At 43.7% G+C, this 19304-nt stretch overlaps 1 protein-coding gene across 1 annotated transcript in view; it reads right to left on the minus strand.

The window, feature by feature from the left end:
• Nucleotides 1–19304, minus strand: part of LOC122928906 (guanylate-binding protein 1-like) — a 74658-nt gene that overhangs the window by 15061 nt on the left and 40293 nt on the right. The window contains exon 4 of the mRNA XM_044282220.1: nucleotides 17751–17938. Coding sequence (XP_044138155.1) covers nucleotides 17751–17938 — 188 coding nt within the window. The remainder of the gene's footprint in view (nucleotides 1–17750; nucleotides 17939–19304) is intronic.

Here is a 19304-nt window from a genome sequence, read left to right on the forward strand (position 1 = left end):
TTTTGGGTTTTGCCAATTATTACAGAAAGTTCATTTTGAATTATTCCTGTGTTGTTAAGCCACTCACTGATATGACTAAAAAGGGGGTAGATTTTTCCTCCTGGTCGGTAGATGCGCTTAAGGCCTTTTCTAGTATCAAAGAGAGTTTTGCTTCCGCTCCCATTTTGGTACAACCTGATGTCTCTCTACCTTTTATTGTTGAGGTGGACGCTTCTGAGGTGGGTGTGGGTGCGGTCTTATCTCAGGGTCCCTCTCCTGCCAAATGGCGACCGTGTGCCTTTTTCTCAAGGAAACTCTCCTCTGCAGAGAGAAATTACGATGTGGGAGATAGGGAGTTGTTGGCCATCAAATTAGCTTTTGAGGAATGGCGCCATTGGCTAGAGGGAGCCAGACACCCTATTACCGTGTTTACCGACCATAAGAATCTGGCCTACTTGGAATCAGCCAAGCGTCTGAACCCGAGACAGGCCAGATGGTCTTTGTTCTTTTCTAGGTTTAATTTTGTTGTCACGTTCCGCCCTGGGGTTAAAAATGTGAAGGCGGATGCCCTGTCACATTGTTTTCCGGGAGGGGGGAACTTTGAAGACCCGGGTCCCATTTTGGCTGAAGGGGTGGTCGTCTCTGCTCTTTATCCTGATTTGGAGGCAGAGGTTCAGGCAGCCCAGGCAGAGGCTCCTGATCTTTGTCCTCCTGGGAGGTTGTTTGTGCCTCTCGCTTTACGACACAAGGTTTTTAAGGAGCACCACGATACTGTCCTTGCTGGGCACCCGGGAAGTAGAGCCACCGTAGATCTCATTGCTCGGAGATTCTGGTGGCCGCCTCTTTGTAAGACGGTTGAGGGTTTTGTGGCAGCCTGCGAGACCTGCGCTCGTGCCAAGGTCCCTCATTCACGGCCATCGGGTTCTCTCCTCCCGTTACCCATTCCTTCCAGTCCTTGGACGCATCTGTCCATGGACTTCATTACGGACCTGCCTCGTTCCTCGGGGAAGACTGTGATTCTGGTGGTAGTGGACCGTTTTAGCAAAATGGCGCATTTCATTCCCTTTCCTGGGTTACCCAATGCTAAGACGTTGGCGCAAGCATTTGTTGATCACATTGTTAAATTGCATGGCATTCCTTCAGACATTGTTTCTGATAGGGGCACGCAATTTGTTTCCAGATTCTGGAAGGCCTTCTGTTCTCGCTTGGGGATTCAGTTGTCATTTTCTTCTGCTTTTCACCCGCAGTCGAATGGTCAGACCGAACGCGTCAATCAGAATCTGGAGACATATCTGCGCTGTTTTGTGGCGGAGAATCAGGAGGATTGGTATTCTTTTTTGTCCCTTGCTGAGTTTGCTTTAAATAACCGTCGCCAGGAGTCCTCTGATAAGTCACCATTTTTTGGTGCATATGGGTTTCATCCACAGTTTGGGACATTCTCTGGAGAGGGGTCTTCTGGTTTACCTGATGAGGAGAGATTTTCCTCGTCTTTGTCATTTATTTGGCAAAAGATTCAGGGTAATCTGAAGAGGATGAGTGAGAGATATAAGCGTGTGGCGGATAAGAGACGTGTGCCTGGTCCAGACCTGAATGTGGGTGATCTGGTGTGGTTGTCTACAAAGAATATCAAACTGAAGGTTCCCTCCTGGAAGTTGGGTCCTAAGTTTATTGGGCCTTACAAGATCTTGTCCGTCATCAATCCCGTTGCCTTCCGTCTTGATCTTCCTCAGACTTGGAAGATCCATAATGTTTTTCACAGGTCCCTATTAAAACCTTATGTCCAACCCACTGTACCCTCCTCTTTGCCTCCTCCTCCGATTTTTGTTGATGGTAATCTTGAATTCCAGGTCTCTAGGATTGTGGATTCTCGCATTATTCGCGGTTCTCTCTAATACCTTGTCCATTGGGAGGGTTATGGTCCTGAGGAGAGGATGCGGGTCCCAGTGGCGGACATTAAGGCCACTCGTCTCATCAAAGCTTTCCATAGGTCTCATCCTGAGAAGGTGAATTCTGAGTGTCCGGAGTCCACCCGTAGAGGGAGGGGTACTGTCACCGCCAGTTCTGTGAGAATGTCTGACAGACGTCCTTCTCTACCTCTTGCATGATGTTCTTTGTTTTGGTTTAACTTTCTCATCTCATTTCCTTCTCCCAGGCGTCACCTATTTAGACTAATCCTCTTTCCTTTATATTCCCTCCCATACTGTCTCACTTTACGGTTTATACTACTTTCTGGATTGAAGTGTTCACTGCTGGAGGCTTCTGCTGCTGCTTGTTCAGATAAGTCCTTTCATGTATTGTGTTTCCTTGCTGACTTGATTCTAGGTGACCCTGACTCCCTTCGTATGAAGTGCAGGGAGCCGGTGGTCGTGTCCCCTCACTATTATAGGGTTTTCAGGTGTCACACAGTCTTAGGTACGTGGGCATAGAATCATCTACCTTTGAGACCCTTGTATGTGCTTAGCAGTCAGGGTGAGCTCTTAGGGTTTTATAGGGGTCACCTATATGCTCCTTAGTTTTGGATCAAGCCAGTTGGACGTTTATTCATAACTTCCAGCTATCTGCAACATCATCCGGGACACATGGTAGCAAAAGACAATAAAAGACATACACATATTTAGCTGTGCAGCTATTGCATAAAACATAGACATTTAACATATCCCCAGATAGCTTAGGTCTGAGCGCATATTATTAGGTGAATGGCACTCAGACTAAACGAATACAGTAGAATCACCATGGAGCCAAAGTCTTTCACATAGTTTTTGCAGGGGAAAATCAAGCGTTTCTACAATGGGCCATATAGTCTAAAGGAAGAAGGCGGGCAACCAGGCTTCTCCAATGCAATGTGGCGAGATTGGTCTCGTTACATCTCTCCCCTTTTCCAAACAGACTAACAGGGTATCTCACTTCCTGCCAGTCAGTGCCCTTGTTAGTCCAGCACCCCGCCCACAAAACAGCCGTACAGCCCACCCACAATAAATGGTTACTACACCTGAGCAAGAAAGAAACCTGTCCATGTCCCTCACTACGGCTGTGTGGGGGACTGGTAGACTGCCTTGGTGGGTTGCTGAGTGGGCAGAGACCAGTGGTACTTTGCCCTGGTGCCAGCGCTACCACGGAAGAAGCCTTTTTGGAGACTGGTTGTTGGAGGGGGAGACCGACTGTCTCCCCTTTAGATACACAGCTCTGCTGTTGTAGGGAGAGACCGACTGTCTCCCCTTTAGATAGACCACATGCTGCTGTGGGGGGAGACCGACTGTCTCCCCTTTGGCTAAACAGCCCTGTTGCTGGGGGACAGGACCGACTGTCCCTACCCCATGTGCTGTGAGTGCAGAGACAACGGTCCCATCTGCACTGTTGTGGGGCTTACTGTCTCCCCCTGGTGCGTTAAACTGCCGCTGGGGAATGGAGACTGTGCTCCCAATTCCCTGTAAATCACACGGCCGCTGGGTAATGGAGACAATAGGGAGAGGGGGTAACAAGCTCCTCTCCCATACATACTTCCAGCCTCTAGGGAGGGAGACCAACTGTCTCCGCTCCCAATACAGTGTACTGTTGCTGGGGAAAGGAGACTGGGCTCTCTATTCCCTGTAGGACACTCTGCCGCTGGGGGACAGGACCGACTGTCTCTGCCCCCTGTAACTCAGCCTGCCACTGGGGAATGGAGACTGGGCGCCCAATTCCCTGCAGGACTGGTGGAGAGACCTCTGTCCCATCTCCACCGGCCACCTGGGGTTCTTCCCAGTAACACTCCACAATATCTGCCCAGCTGAATGGGTCTGGATCCGGGTCTGTCATCTTGCTGTCCTTCTGAGCCTTCCCAATGGAGTGGAAGAGATCTCGGTAGTCCTGCTCCAGTTCCCACTCCAGGGTTGCTAGGTGAGCCAGATCTTTCTCTACCTCATGGGGGTCATCCCAATCCTGCCTAGCCTCCCTCTCGTAGAAAATGTCCTGAAGTCTGGACTGTGCAGGGCTCCCGAAGTCAGGCTCTGCAAAGGACTCCCATAACAAGCCAGGACCATCAAACTCCTCTCCCTCTGGCTTGTCATGCTCAGCTGTCCAGGGTATATACTGTGCCATATACCACCAGAGCGCCTAGTAGGCATCCTCTAGCCATAGCTCCTGCCATACCCGGTGCTCTAGTTCCTTCACCCATACCTACAGGGGCTGCATTCCCAGGAAGGGCATCCGCAGGACCACTTGCTTCTGCAATCGCTGCTCTTCACTAGGGAGACTCTCGCCTCGCTGGTATTGTACATTATCCAGGGCCTGGTACCATATGCCTTTCCTTAATGCATCCCGGCCATCCAGGTCTTCCTCATCATATGCCATTGCTGGTTCCATCCTGCTGCCATCACGGTCGCTGTACTGGGACATGCGTTGCCCTCAAATTGTAATTCCAGGGAATGATGCTACTTTGTAGCTGTCCTTCTGGGCTGTGAGAACCATCCCGTCGCTGGCCACCAATTGTTACGGCACCCCGGGCATAAAAGGGGTTAAAACCGTTTAGGCGATCTTCCCCTTCCAGATTTACAGGCACAGCTGCTTACAGAACACCAAACTCCCGAACGCATACAAGGGAATGCTCCAAACTCCCGAACGGAATACAGCATAGCACACCAAACTCCCGAACGGAACCTCACGAATAGCTGCTAGCAGACGAACAGGAAACGCACCCAAGCGGCTTAAACTCCTAGCAATCAGTCTCTAACAGCATACAGTGAATCCACCCAAGAACGAGACGAGGCTCTGTGTTGAGGGTCAAGCAGTGGACAGCCAGAGCTGTGTGCTTATTGTTCTTATATACACATTCTTACACATTAGTACCACCCACAGGGTTTTGTAAAACAACCAGTAACCACGTACAATACAATCAGACACTCCTACACAAAATCCTCCCCTCTGCCTGTGATACAATTACCTTACACAATGGGTTAATGTAATTATCACAGGCAGGAGAATACACAGTGTTACGCAATGTCTTCTGTCCTGGAGACAATTGGGAAGGAATCCAATTTATCTCCAAGGGCAGAGGCAAAACTCCATTAGCCACATGGTAGCAAAAGACATAAAAGTATTTAACTGTGCAGCTATTGCATAAAACATAGACATTTAACATATCCCCAGATAGCTCAGATCTGAGCGCATATTATTAGGTGAATGGCACTCAGACTAAACGAATACAGTAGAATCGCCATGGAGCCAAAGTCTTTCACATAGTCTTTGCAGGGGAAAATCAAGCGTTTCCACAATGGGCCATAGTCTAAAGGAAGCAGGCGGGCAACCAGGCTTCTCCAATGCAATGTGGCGAGATTGGTCTCGTCACAGGGACATACCTTTTTAACAAGGGGATTAATAGCACCCAGTCAATTTATTTCCAGGATGGATAATAGAGGAAGGCCATAATGCAGATAAAAGATGCTCCAAAAATGTTGGTTTATGGGGAATACAAGCATTTACTACATACAGAGTAATTGTCTCTGTCATTCCACTCTAGTACTACAGACATGAATGACCTCTGTGATGGACATGATTATCATAAGATCCGTCAACAGCATGTGTATACCACACAAGCTGGAGTACGTATTTCAATGGCTGAGCTTTCCTTTTGGCTCTGCTACATCTGAAATTTGGAATTATTGGCCAAAAAATGTATACAAACATATAAGAAGACATATTTCTAGATATCTTCTCTTATAGTATGACCCCTGTGCCCATAGATAACCTCTGCAACCACAAGTAACCACTACCTTGACCCCTGTACCCATAGGTAACCTCTACCTTGACCCCTGCACCTATAAGTAACCTCTACCTCGATCTCTGCACCCATAGGTAACCTCTTCCTTTAAAAGACAGAAGGTAAAGGACGGCTCACCTTCTTCCTGGTGATGTGTAGGTGCTCCAAACTAGTGCGACACCCTGCTCACCAAGTAGAAGAAATTTATAAAAGTGGATGGGCACTCTGATAGATGGAATCACATATATAAAGTTTATCAATTGCAAAAAATGTATTAAGATAATCACACAATGGTATATAGATACTGGATGACCCTATCTGAGCATGGCATTTCCAAGATGGGTCCTATATAGCATGTATAAGTTATAAACAAAGCGTTAAAAATAAAAAATGAATAGATAAAATAAAATAAAAATATGTATATAAAATATGGATGGATAATTGGCTTCCTCCTATCCAGAATCACATACAGGAATAAAATCCAAAGTATTAGCACGATATGGGAGATATATCACACAATTTCTAAGAGCAAGATAAGTACAAATGGCTCCAAAGTATACGTAGCCTGGTCAATTTTGTGTTGAAAAAGCCTCTGGTGCAGTAAAAAGACTTGTAGGTAATATCCATAGGTTTTCCTGTATAGCATATAGTAAAGTTCATAAATTCCCAACAATGCGCCAATAGCGATCCTAAGACCACTGTGCGATCCCAGGACTATTAGAGGATACCAGTCTTTTTTTATTCCACCATTGCATTACATATAGCTCGTGGCAGTGGACAGATCTTATGAAAAATGACACTTTTGGATATATCGTCGGTATATTGCTCTGTATGTGTTATACAGCAGATGGTTACTATTAAAGCAGTTTGGTCAGCCCTCAGTATATGGAGATGGTACTCACGTTTCAGCTTCCATTCGTGGCGTCCCACGTGCTATGGCTGAGATGGTAAGCTTACCTACTGCTTTATCCAATACAGGGATCTTTCACTTAAGTTGTATATCGGATCTTTAATCCTCTGCTAAGTTGTAGCTGTATCAAGCTGTTACGTTCGCGGTCCCGGTAATTCGGCTTGTTGCACTGTCGGTAGAATCCCTTGGGCGTCCTACGTGTCTCAGAGTCTCTGGAGCCCCAGTGCTTACTGGTAAGTCGGCTGTATGCCTATTCCTATCGGAATGTCGGTACCGGGTTTCCGCTGATGGGTCCCTTTTAATGAAGCGCTTCACTTATGAATAACTCAGTCGGTATTTACCGACATGTGCCCAGCTATTCAATCCAATGACCTAGTGTCTTGTCTACGCCAGACGCGTTTCGGGGACTATTACTGTCTCCTTCCTCAGTGGCTCTGCTCGGTCTCTGTAAGTAGCCGGGTTTTATACGTGTCCTCTCCAGACTGCCTGGAAGAAATGGACTGGATTCGATAATAATTTGTCATTGTGATTCTCTTGCGGTATGGATGTGTCTTTTCATGGACTAATGCGTTTTTTGGTCCAGGGTGTCTCCATCACCTGTAGTGGAGTTTCTATGTTTTATTTTTCACTACGTATTTTGCATTAATGACAAATAGCTACATATTCATAATGTTCTCATAGAAGGTATAATAATAGCAACACCAACAAAATAGCTGTTAAGATATTACAAAATATAATATGATCTCCAGATATCTCTCGATATAGGATAAAGCGATATACATGGCTATAGGAATATGTCTTTGTTCCAGGAGGATATTGAGTATTGGCAAATAGTATACTTTAATGTTGGCTTGCACTCAGTGTATAGGAATAGTGCACTTTAGCTTGATCTTATATTGATAGTAGAGTGAGTTATCTAAGATATGTTGTGAACGAATCACTAACTTCAAGAAAAAGTGTCGGTCATTATTATGTATAAATGCATACCATTGTATTCCTATTAGAATATAGGAGTGTCTCTGGGGCTTATTGGTACTAGTTAGAGGACAATGTCTAAATGTCACCCTTGCGATTGTCTTGCGGTATGAATGCGTTTTTTTATGGACTTCTGCGTATTTTGGTCCAAAGTGTCTCTATCTCCTGTGGTGGAATTTCTATGTTTCATTTTCACTACATGTGTTGCATTAGTGCCAAATAGCTACGTTTTCAAAAATTTCTCATAAAAACACTTTCTAAAATAATTATAAAATAATTGCAAGTAGAAAAATATATAGTAGTGACAACAAAATAACTGTTATATTATAGCTAAATTTAATATAATGTCCAAATATCTCTCAATGTGGGGTATTTATAATATAGACAACTTTGGGGATATGTCTTCATTCCAGGAACCTATTGAATCTTGACAAATAGCTTACAATCCGTATATGGTGATAGTGCACTTAGTCTTAGATTAATGTTAGAATTAATTATCTCAGATATGTTATATATAAATCACTGACTGCAAAAAGGTGCAGATAATTAAAACTTGACTCCTCTGAGGAAGGAGTCAAGTTAACTCCGAAACGCGTCTGGTAGGACAATTCCATGAGACTAAGGACGTATTGAAGCGCTTCAAGTCGACCAGGAGTAACGGGATTGGTAATCACAACTTGGTAGAAAAAATTGAAAAATCTTTTAAAACTCATCAGCCGCAGCAACATCTGACCTGCCTGCGTGATTGAGTACCCGTGCAGGAACTGAAGTTTACCAAATTACTGAGACTGCACTTCTACAACTGATCACCGTGGATCCCTGATTTTATCTCCTGGAGGATATACCGCAGCCTGAATAACGCATTACACGTGGGACGCCACGTGAAATTTCAGCACAGTCGGCACAAACCTACAGAACTGTAAGTAACAAAAGTGCCGAACGAGTGTATACACAGGCAGAGCGATCTGTTGCATTGTCAACTAACGGCAAAAGAAACCGGAGTGAGTGGCACTCTGACTATACGGCATTTAATCTATGACTCTTGACAATACAAACCTGATCATACCAAGTGTATTGGACACTATCATTAGTAAGGAACTTGGCCATCAAGATATCCTTCCCATAGGATCACACATGTGTTGTTACATTTTAGCGATACCCATTTTTAGAGGAATTTAAGTCTATATAGCATACTGTTTAATAATTTTATAAGTATATTTTTCTTGTATTGAATTGACATAAATAAAAATATATAACTATCCACCCTACTCTCCTGTGTGACCTCAAGTGTAGGTGTGCCCTGCTACACTTTATATTCAGATAATTAAAATGTATAAATGTATACCATTGTATTCATATTACAATATAAACATACAGTACAGACCAAAAGTTTGGACACACCTTCTCATTCAAAGAGTTTTCTTTATTTTCATGACTATGACAATTGTAGATTCACACTGAAGGCATCAAAACTATGAATTAACACGTGTGGAATTATATACATAACAAAAAAGTGTGAAACAACTGAAAATATGTCATATTCTAGGTTCTTCAAAGTAGCCGCCTTTTGCTTTGATTACTGCTTTGCACACTCTTGGCATTCTCTTGATTAGCTTCCAGAGGTAGTCACCTGAAATGGTCTTCACTTCACAGGTGTGCCCTGTCAGGTTTAATAAGTGGGATTTCTTGCCTTATAAATGGGGTTGGGACCATCAGTTGCGTTGTGGAGAAGTCAGGTGGATACACAGCTGATAGTCCTACTGAATAGACTGTTAGAATTTGTATTATGGCAAGAAAAAAGCAGCTAAGTAAAGAAAAACGAGTGGCCATCATTACTTTAGGAAATGAAGGTCAGTCAGTACGAAAAATTGGGAAAACTTTGAAAGTGTCCCCAAGTGCACTCACAAAGACCATCAAGCGCTACAAAGAAATTGTCTCACATACGGACCGCCCCAGGAAAGGAAGACCAAGAGTCACCTCTGCTGCGGAGGATAAGTTCATCCGAGTCACCAGCCTCAGAAATCGCAGGTTAACAGCAGCTCAGATTAGAGACCAGGTCAATGCCACCCAGAGTTCTAGCAGCAGACACATCTCTAGAACAACTGTTAAGAGGAGACTGTGTGAATCAGGCCTTCATGGTAGAATATCTGCTAGGAAACCACAGCTAAGGACAGGCAACAAGCAGAAGAGACTTGTTTGGGCTAAAGAACACAAGGAATGGACATTAGACCAGTGGAAATCTGTGCTTTGGTCTGATGAGTCCAAATTTGAGATCTTTGGTTCCAACCACCGTGTCTTTGTGCGACGCAGAAAAGGTGAACGGATGGATTCTACATGCCTGGTTCCCACTGTGAAGCATGGAGGAGGAGGTGTGATGGTGCGGGGGGCTTTGCTGGTGACACTGTTGGGGATTTATTCAAAATTGAAGGCATACTGAACCAGCATGGCTACCACAGCATCTTGCAGCGGCATGCTGTTCCATCCGGTTTGTGTTTAGTTGGACCATCATTTATTTTTCAACAGGACAATGACCCCAAACACACCTCCAGGCTGTGTAAGGGCTATTTGGCCATGAAGGAGAGTGATGGGGTGCTGCGCCAGATAACCTGGCCTCCACAGTCACCGGACCTGAACCCAATCGAGATGGTTTGGGGTGAGCTGGACCGCAGAGTGAAGGCCAAAGGGCCAACAAGTGCTAAGCATCTCTGGGAACCCCTTCAAGACTGTTGGAAGACCATTTCAGGTGACTACCTCTTGAAGCTCATCAAGAGAATGCCAAGAGTGTGCAAAGCAGTAATCAAAGCAAAAGGTGGCTACTTTGAAGAACCTAGAATATGACATATTTTCAGTTGTTTCACACTTTTTTGTTATGTATATAATTCCACATGTGATAATTCATAGTTTTGATGCCTTCAGTGTGAATCTACAATTTTCATAGTCATGAAAATAAAGAAAACTCTTTGAATGAGAAGGTGTGTCCAAACTTTTGGTCTGTACTGTACATGTGGAGCTTATTGACACTAATTGGAGAGCAGTGTCTGGATGTCGACATTGAGGTCCTATTATTTAAAATGTATTTAATGTGCAATGTCATTTATTTCCTATTGATACTTAGTAGTCCAAAAAGGCCCTATATCTAATGGCTTTAAGACCTGGAGCCCTGATGGAGAAAATGGGATGATGAACATGGTATGGGTTCCACAAATAGTATATACCAAGGCCCAGAATTTGGGACTCAAAATAGCCCCTTCTTTAAAATATTCTAAAAAAGATAATCAATCCATCAATAAATGGCTGAATAGGAGTGGCTTTCACAGATGTGGAAGCTGAACCAACTGCAAGAATACCTCATTCCCCAAGAAAATCACAAAGGTAAATTCAACTCAAAATTCATTCTCATTCGAAATAAAAAACTTCATGACTTGCAACAGCTCTAATGTGATCTGATACAATGTACTTGTTCCAAACAATACATCGGCAGAACAAAAAGACCTTTGAAGGTCAGAATAGCTGAACACATTAATAATATCAAAAAAGGTTATGAGAAACATACATTGTTTAAGCATTTCAAACTGGTGCACAATCAAGATCCTAAAGACTTTATATTCATAGCAATAGAACAAGTGACACGCCACTGGAGAGGAGGAGACCACGTATCAAGGATGTCGAGAGCGGAATCCAGGGGGATTTTCAACTTTGGCAGCCTCCTACCAGATGGTCTGAATGCTGAATTAAAAATCTTCGGCTTTCTGTGAAGGGGTGGGTGCCCTGGTCTGACGGGGGATCGCAGTCAGGCTGTTTTCCAGCACTGGGATCCTCTCTTAGGCCTGCGCCCCCATCCCATTTTCTCCATCAGGGCTCCAGGTCTTAAAGCCATTAGATATGGGGCCTTTTTGGACTACTAAGTATCAATAGGAAATACATGACATTGCACATTAAATACATTTAAAATAATAGAGGACCTCAATGTCGACATCCAGACACTGCTCTCCAATTAGTGTCAATAAGCTCCACATGTATGTTTATATTGTAATATGAATACAATGGTATACATTTATACATATTAATTATCTGCACCTTTTTGCAGTCAGAGTGATTTTCATATAACATATCTGAGATAATTCATTCTAACATTAATCTAAGACTAAGTGCACTATCACCATATACGGATTGTAAGCTATTTGTCAAGATTCAATAGGTTCCTGGAATGAAGACATATCCCCAAAGTTAAAACGCAAAAACACAAATGCAATCGCACTCTGCACCCAGCACTCTGCCCTGCCTCTATGCTGGATGTTGAATGAGGCATTAGTGTACATTTTGCCCAAAGCGTAATAAGCCACTCACCACGTCAAGGTCGCCTCTATGAGTGGTCCCTAACACTAGTTCTGTAATGACCGGCAACACGCACAGGGAGGAAAAAAGGGAAAGTCCTGCCCAAGGGAGAGGGAAAGGTGGTGACCCCTGACTCACCTTGCGGCTGGCACCTGACTGCCCTGACGTCCCTAGACGGGTTCCTCACCCGTGCGGCGATCACGTGCCTAAACCCTGGCTTTCCCTAAAATGAGCCCTAGATAGTGAACGGGCCGGTGGGATCACTAGTCCTCACCACTGCACTAAGAGGGAAACACCAGGGAGAGGACAGACAAATACAGACAAACACAAACACCCAGGTGGACGGCAACAATTGTCCACAAAGGTCCAACAGGGATCCGGAGGGTAGCGTTCTAAGGCAACACTCAGAGAACGCAGCAACACAGCTCCAGTGGGTCAGAATAGATGTCCAGGCAGGAAGCTCTATATCTGGCAACCAGAGAAGTGTGAGAGAGGAATATAAGGAGGATTGGGAGTGCTGGACAAGGAACAGCTGAGAGAAGGAGCTACGGATCCCTGAGTGAGCCAAAAGGGTTTGTAAAGCAAACCCAGAAAGCTACCATAAGGAAAACAGCCCTATCTTACATAGAGCGCGCAGCCAACCGCTGCGACCTCCTGACCCCGGGTACAACTGAGTCAGGCGTGGCTCTTGACACCCTCGTGACAAGTTCCTACCTGTTATGGGCCATGACAGCCACACAAAGTCCAGGGAGCGCAGGTACAGCATGCACGCCAGGCACACTCTGCTTTTAACCCTGTCCGCTGCCATCACAGCTTTTTGGGACATGCGATTAATATAACTCGAAGTAATCGCATGGCGATTTCATTGCTATATTCCATGCTCATGGAGCGTCCCCATCACCATGGGAACGACTCCATATACTAGAATGTACTGTCGGATTTGAGAATTACGTTGAAATCGCAATTCGATTATTTCAAGTTATATTAATCGCATTGCGATTTCAGCTTAGCACTGCTATATGCCATATTAGGCTAGAATTAACGAATATGGAATGTAGCAGTGTTAAGTTGAAATCGCAATTCGATTATTATAACTTGAATTAATCGCATTGCTATTTCAATAGGAGAGTAGCCTTTAAGTTACTATCGCAATACGCGATTATTTAAATCGCATATTAATCGTGATAACTAGAATAATGACGAATATTCGATTTTGACGAATATTCTATCGAATATTCGCGAATTTCGTCGAAATCTAATACGGCACCTGCCGCTCATCACTAATAAGAATAGGCAATATAATACAAAACAATGAAATAAAATACAAGAGGAAAAAAAAATTTGGACTGAGACTGATAGCTCAAAAATCCTCACTTTGGATTTCCCAGCACAGGTCCGTTGGATCCGGAGGGTTGAATTTTAATTTGGGAGGAGGATGAATAAAGCGGTCAGCCTCTGCTCAATTCGGCAGTATTCTCCTGTAATTTCATAGACCAGATTATCACACATCAATCTATAAAAGTATGCCACTTGTAGTAGTATAATCGCTCCTATATTGAAATGATAAAACGCACGAATGTGCTTGAATGCCACTGAGTGTCCTGTATCAATTCAACATATAGCCAAGAAAAGCGTTCCACATATACAATGTTTCTTCTGCGTTTGATACTCTTTGCAGAATGTATACAGTCTCTTTTATATCTGTGAGATACTGTTACAATTTCATCAAGGTTAAATTGCTGAGAACAAGTCCTTGGTGTATATTTTTGGGTACAGTTCGTTACTTCCCCTTCTAATATATTAGTATGACGCCTCACGAATTTTTACCCACTGTGTGGGCTTACCTTTGCCTGTATTCTTTAACTTGGCGGGACTTGCGAATCAATTTGTACTCCGCGTTGTGTGCCGGTGTCCCGGCTATGGAGTTGGTCGCGTCCCACGTGTCTCTCAGCTGATTCCAAGATCCGACTCGGTGTGAGGATCACGTACTTTTCAGGCGCAGGTAAATGACGTCTTGAGGTCTTTTCTTTATAGAACGGAGAAATTCCTATTTCTTTACAGTGCACTTGTGTCCATAAGAAGCGGGGTATTTGTCCAAGGTACTACGTCAGACGCGTTTCAGGAAGACGCTGTCCCCTTCCTAGGTGGCATACCCAGATTCTGTAGATCATTGTAATTTATACTGATTATCGGTCTCTCTCAAGATCCGAATCTGGATTATGTCCCAAAAACCGGTCTGGATCTGATTTTTAAATGTAGTTTTACATCCCTGCGGTTTACTTGCGGTTTCAATGCAGCATTTTTCATAAAGGTGCGTTTTTTCTACTATATTTGCAGTTTTGTACCTATGATTTAATCCATTTATAATTATTTCCCTAGGATATTCCGTTTTCATATCATTGTTCTCTATATATGAAATTCATTATGTTTCTTTTCAATATGTACTACTACTGTCATTTTTCTTAAAAGCACCTTAAAATAAATAATACTTAAAACATAATACTTAAAAAATAATACTTAAAACATATATATGCAATAAATATATATAAAAAGATAATTAAAAACATATATGTACGCTAATTGCAGACTTCCACAGCTTTCATATTGGGGGGATGCTTTCCCTCTACTAATGGGTCTCTTCTGAATCATTTTTGACTAAAAACGCATCTGCGGTTTAGTTGCATTTTTTTCAAATAGGTTGCGTTTTGACTTCCATTGGCATTTTTATGATTAATAGAGTCCATTTTGGGCATTTCCCATATGGGACAATGTTTATAGTTCTCATAACTCTTTTATAACTAGACGGTGTAGAAAGGGGGAGGCCCGTGTGGGGTAGAGGGAGAGTTGCAGTGCTGAAATAAACAGCCCGACATGCAACTCTGCTTCGACATCCACACGGACCGCCCAATTTTCATATGAAACCGAATATTTCTAGTTCTGCATTTAAACCTCTCGGTAGCAGGCTACCAAATTCATAAATCTTCCTCGATTCAGCCCTCGATAATCTCTCAATCTGGTTTCCTCCCCGCCAATGTTTTTCCACCTTCTCCAGTGCCATGAAGGAGAGACCTGTAGCTATTTTTTCATTAATGCAAAATACGTAGTGAAAAATAAAACATAGAAACTCCACTACAGGTGATGGAGACACCCTGGACCAAAAAACGCATTAGTCCATGAAAAGACACATCCATACCGCAAGAGAATCGCAATGACAAATTATTATCGAATCCAGTCCATTTCTTCCAGGCAGTCTGGAGAGGACACGTATAAAACCCGGCTACTTACAGAGACCGAGCAGAGCCACTGAGGAAGGAGACAGTAATAGTCCCCGAAACGCGTCTGGCGTAGACAAGACACTAGGTCATTGGATTGAATAGCTGGGCACATGTCGGTAAATACCGACTGAGTTATTTATAAGTGAAGCGCTTCATTAAAGGTACCCATCAGCGGAAACCCGGTACCGACATTCCGATAGGAATAGGCATACAGCCGACTTACCAGTAAGCCCAGGGGCTCCAGAGACTCTGAGACACATGGGACGCCCAAGGAATTCTACCGACAGTGCAACAAGCCGAATTACCGGGACCGCGAACGTAACAGCTTGATACAGCTACAACTTAGCAGAGGATTAAAGATCCGATATACAACTTAAGTGAAAGATCCCTGTATTGGATAAAGCAGTAGGTAAGCTTACCATCTCAGCCATAGCACGTGGGACGCCACGAATGGAAGCTGAAACGTGAGCACCATCTCCATATACTGAGGGCTGACCAAACTGCTTTAATAGTAACCATCTGCTGTATAACACATACAGAGCAATATACCGACGATATATCCAAAAGTGACATTTTTCATAAGATCTGTCCACTGCCACGAGCTATATGTAATGCAATGGTGGAATAAAAAAAGACTGGTATCCTCTAATAGTCCTGGGATCGCACAGTGGTCTTAGGATCGCTATTGGCGCATTGTTGGGAATTTATGAACTTTGTATCTGTTCAGTACTGCGCGACGTATACCCCCTCTTTCCCTGTCTCCCTGCCTGTTCAGTACTGTAAAAGGCCCACAGTATGTAATACAGTGACTCCCAGAGTAATGGAATACCTTGTCCTCGATGTTACAGCTACGGATCCTGTTCCTCTGTGTCCTTCTTGCTTTTTCTTTTTTCTGTTTTTTCCTCCTATTTGGGTACCGTCCAGGGTGGGGAAGGGTTTGGGGAGGTTTGCCCTAATGATTATTTATTTATTTTTTTGTTGGTTTTTTTAAAAAATATATATAAAATCTAACCTGCAGAGCTTGCCCCGGCCGGTGGCATTTTTTGGTCCTCCTGGTCCACCGTAGCTACTACCGTGACGTCACGCAGCACTCCGTGCAAGCGTGTACGAGCGGCCTTTTCAAACCACGAGCTGTGCCACCGGCCGGGGCAAGCTCTGCAGGTTAGATTTTATATATATTTTTTAAAAAAACCAACAAAAAAATAAATAAATAATCATTAGGGCAAACCTCCCCAAACCCTTCCCCACCCTGGACGGTACCCAAATAGGAGGAAAAAACAGAAAAAAGAAAAAGCAAGAAGGACACAGAGGAACAGGATCCGTAGCTGTAACATCGAGGACAAGGTATTCCATTACTCTGGGAGTCACTGTATTACATACTGTGGGCCTTTTACAGTACTGAACAGGCAGGGAGACAGGGAAAGAGGGGGTATACGTCGCGCAGTACTGAACAGATACACATTTCGCATCATTCATTTGATTTCCAACGGGGGCGATACCGTTGCGGTACCGCTGCGTCAGTCTCATTATAGTGCAAGCGCCGGTGTACCACTAGTAATTTATGAACTTTACTATATGCTATACAGGAAAACCTGTGGATATTACCTACAAGTCTTTTTACTGCACCAGAGGCTTTTTCAACACAAAATTGACCCGGCTACGTATACTTTGGAGCCATTTGTACTTATCTTGCTCTTAGAAATTGTGTGATATATCTCCCATATCGTGCTAATACTTTGGATTTTATTCCTGTATGTGATTCTAGATAGGAGGAAGCCAATTATCCATCCATATTTTATATACATTGTAATATTTTTATTTTATTTTATCTATTCATTTTTTTATTTTTAACGGTTTGTTTATAACTTATACATGCTATATAGGACCCATCTTGGAAATGCCATTCTCAGATAGGGTCTTTCTAATATCCAGTATCTATATACCATTGTGGAATTATCTTTATATTAATACATTTTTTGCAATTGATAAACTTTATATATGTGATTCCATCTATCAGAGTGCCCATCCACTTTTATAAACCTCTACATTTACCCTTGCACCCATAGGTAACCACTACCTTGACCCCTGCACCCATAGTTAACCACTACCTTGACCCCTGAACCCACAAGTAACCACTACCTTTACCCCTGCACCATTATGTAACCTCTACCATGACCTCTGCACCCATAAGAAACCTCTACCATGAGCTCTGCACCCATAGGTAACACTATCTTGACCCCTGCACCCATAGGCAACCACTATCTTGACCCCTGCACCCATAGGAAACCACTACCTTGAACCTTGTACAAATAGGTAACCTCTACTTTAACCCCTGAACCCACAAGTAACCACTACTTTGACCCCTGCACCCATAGGTAACCACTACCTTGACCTCTGCACCCGTAGGCAACCTCTACCTCGACCTCAGCACCCATAGGCAACCTCTACCTCGACCTCAGCACCCATAGGCAACCTCTACCTCGACCTCAGCACCCATAGGCAACCTCTACCGATAAAGGTACTGAGCCTCCATAGTGATTACCGGTCTTGAGCTCTAGACCCATCATCAGATATTCATCTTCCGTTATCTCCTTGCCGTCTCGCTCCAGCGATAGGGTGAAGTCTCGGACGCACCAGGTAAATGATGGAAGGAACCTCTCATGTTCCGCAGTCATATCTTTGGTATCGGTGGACTTCAGCTTTATCACCTCTGTTAGTTCAGTTACGTAGCTGGAATATTATCTAGATAAGGATATATATGATATTGGGGGGTCCTCTTTCCCCCAGAGTGGAGGGTGGTTATAAAGAGCAGGCAAACCATTGAGTGGACGCTGTGTAATGCTTCATTTCTCCTGTAGGGGCGCTGCAGAAAACTACAACACTTAATGGCAGGTTTCTACACAGATTACAGCTAGAGTTGAGCGGACACCTGGATGTTTGGGTTCGACGGGTTCGGCCGAACTTCACATCAAGGTTCCAGTTCGGGACCCGAACTTGACCCCGAACCCGAACCCAATTGAAGTCAATGGGTACCTGAACTTTTGAGCACTAAAATGGCTCTAAAAATGTCATGGAAAGGGCTAGAGGGCTGCAAATGGCATCAAAATGTGGTTAAGAGCATGGCAAGTGCTCTGCAAACAATTGTGGATAGGTAAATGACTTTAAATAACAAAATACGAAAAATAAAAAATAATAATCTTGATCTAGGAGGACAAGGTCCATATGGAGTAGGAGGTTGAGGAGGCAGTGGATGTGGCGGTGTAGGTGGAAGCGGCGGTGGAGGAGGAGGAGGTAGCCTACACTGGTTTTTGGTTTTAATTTATTTTATTTATTTTTTTGGTTTAAATTAGGGTACACCCCAAAATATTGGGAAACATAACCTGTGATTAGAGTTGAGCGAACCCGAACTGTAAAGTTCGTGTTCGTACCGAACTTTAGGATTTTTGGATCCCGGACCCGAACATTTCTGTAAAAGTTTGGGTTCGGGTTCGGTGTTCGGCGCTTTCTTGGAGCTTTTTGAAAGGCTGCAGAGCAGCCAATCAACAAGCAGTTAACTGTCTGACCTTAGAAGCCATCACAGCCATGCCTACTAATGGCATGGCTGTGATTGGCCAGTGCAGCATGTGACCCCGCCTCTATATAAGCTGGAGTCACGTAGCGCCGCCCGTCACTCTGCTGTTACTAGTGTAGGGAGAGGATGCTGCTGGACTTGTGATTTCAGGGAGAGAATAGGAGAGAATCTAACTCAGCGATCTACCTAGAAATAGTTGTGTGGGTGCAGAGCACTATCGTTTTACCCTGCCCTGAGCCCATTGACCAAAAAAAAATAACTTTTATAACTCTGTTAGTCAGGTGGGCGGCGGCGGCAGCGATTTTATGCATGCTCAGTGCACCAGCACTGCATCTGAGCTTTTGGGACATTGCAAATCACAATTTTTTGGGCAAACTACAACATCTGGATTAGTCAGTATGCAATTTAAGGTAGAAATACACTCATCATTTTCTGGGGTTTTAAAAACACACTTTTGTTTTAAAAAAAAAAGTATTTTACAGATCTGCAAGTGTTAAATTCAAGTTTAATATATACAGCTTTCAT

The sequence above is a fragment of the Bufo gargarizans genome, chromosome 2, assembly GCF_014858855.1.
Source record: "Bufo gargarizans isolate SCDJY-AF-19 chromosome 2, ASM1485885v1, whole genome shotgun sequence".
NCBI classification, from domain to species: domain Eukaryota; kingdom Metazoa; phylum Chordata; class Amphibia; order Anura; family Bufonidae; genus Bufo; species Bufo gargarizans.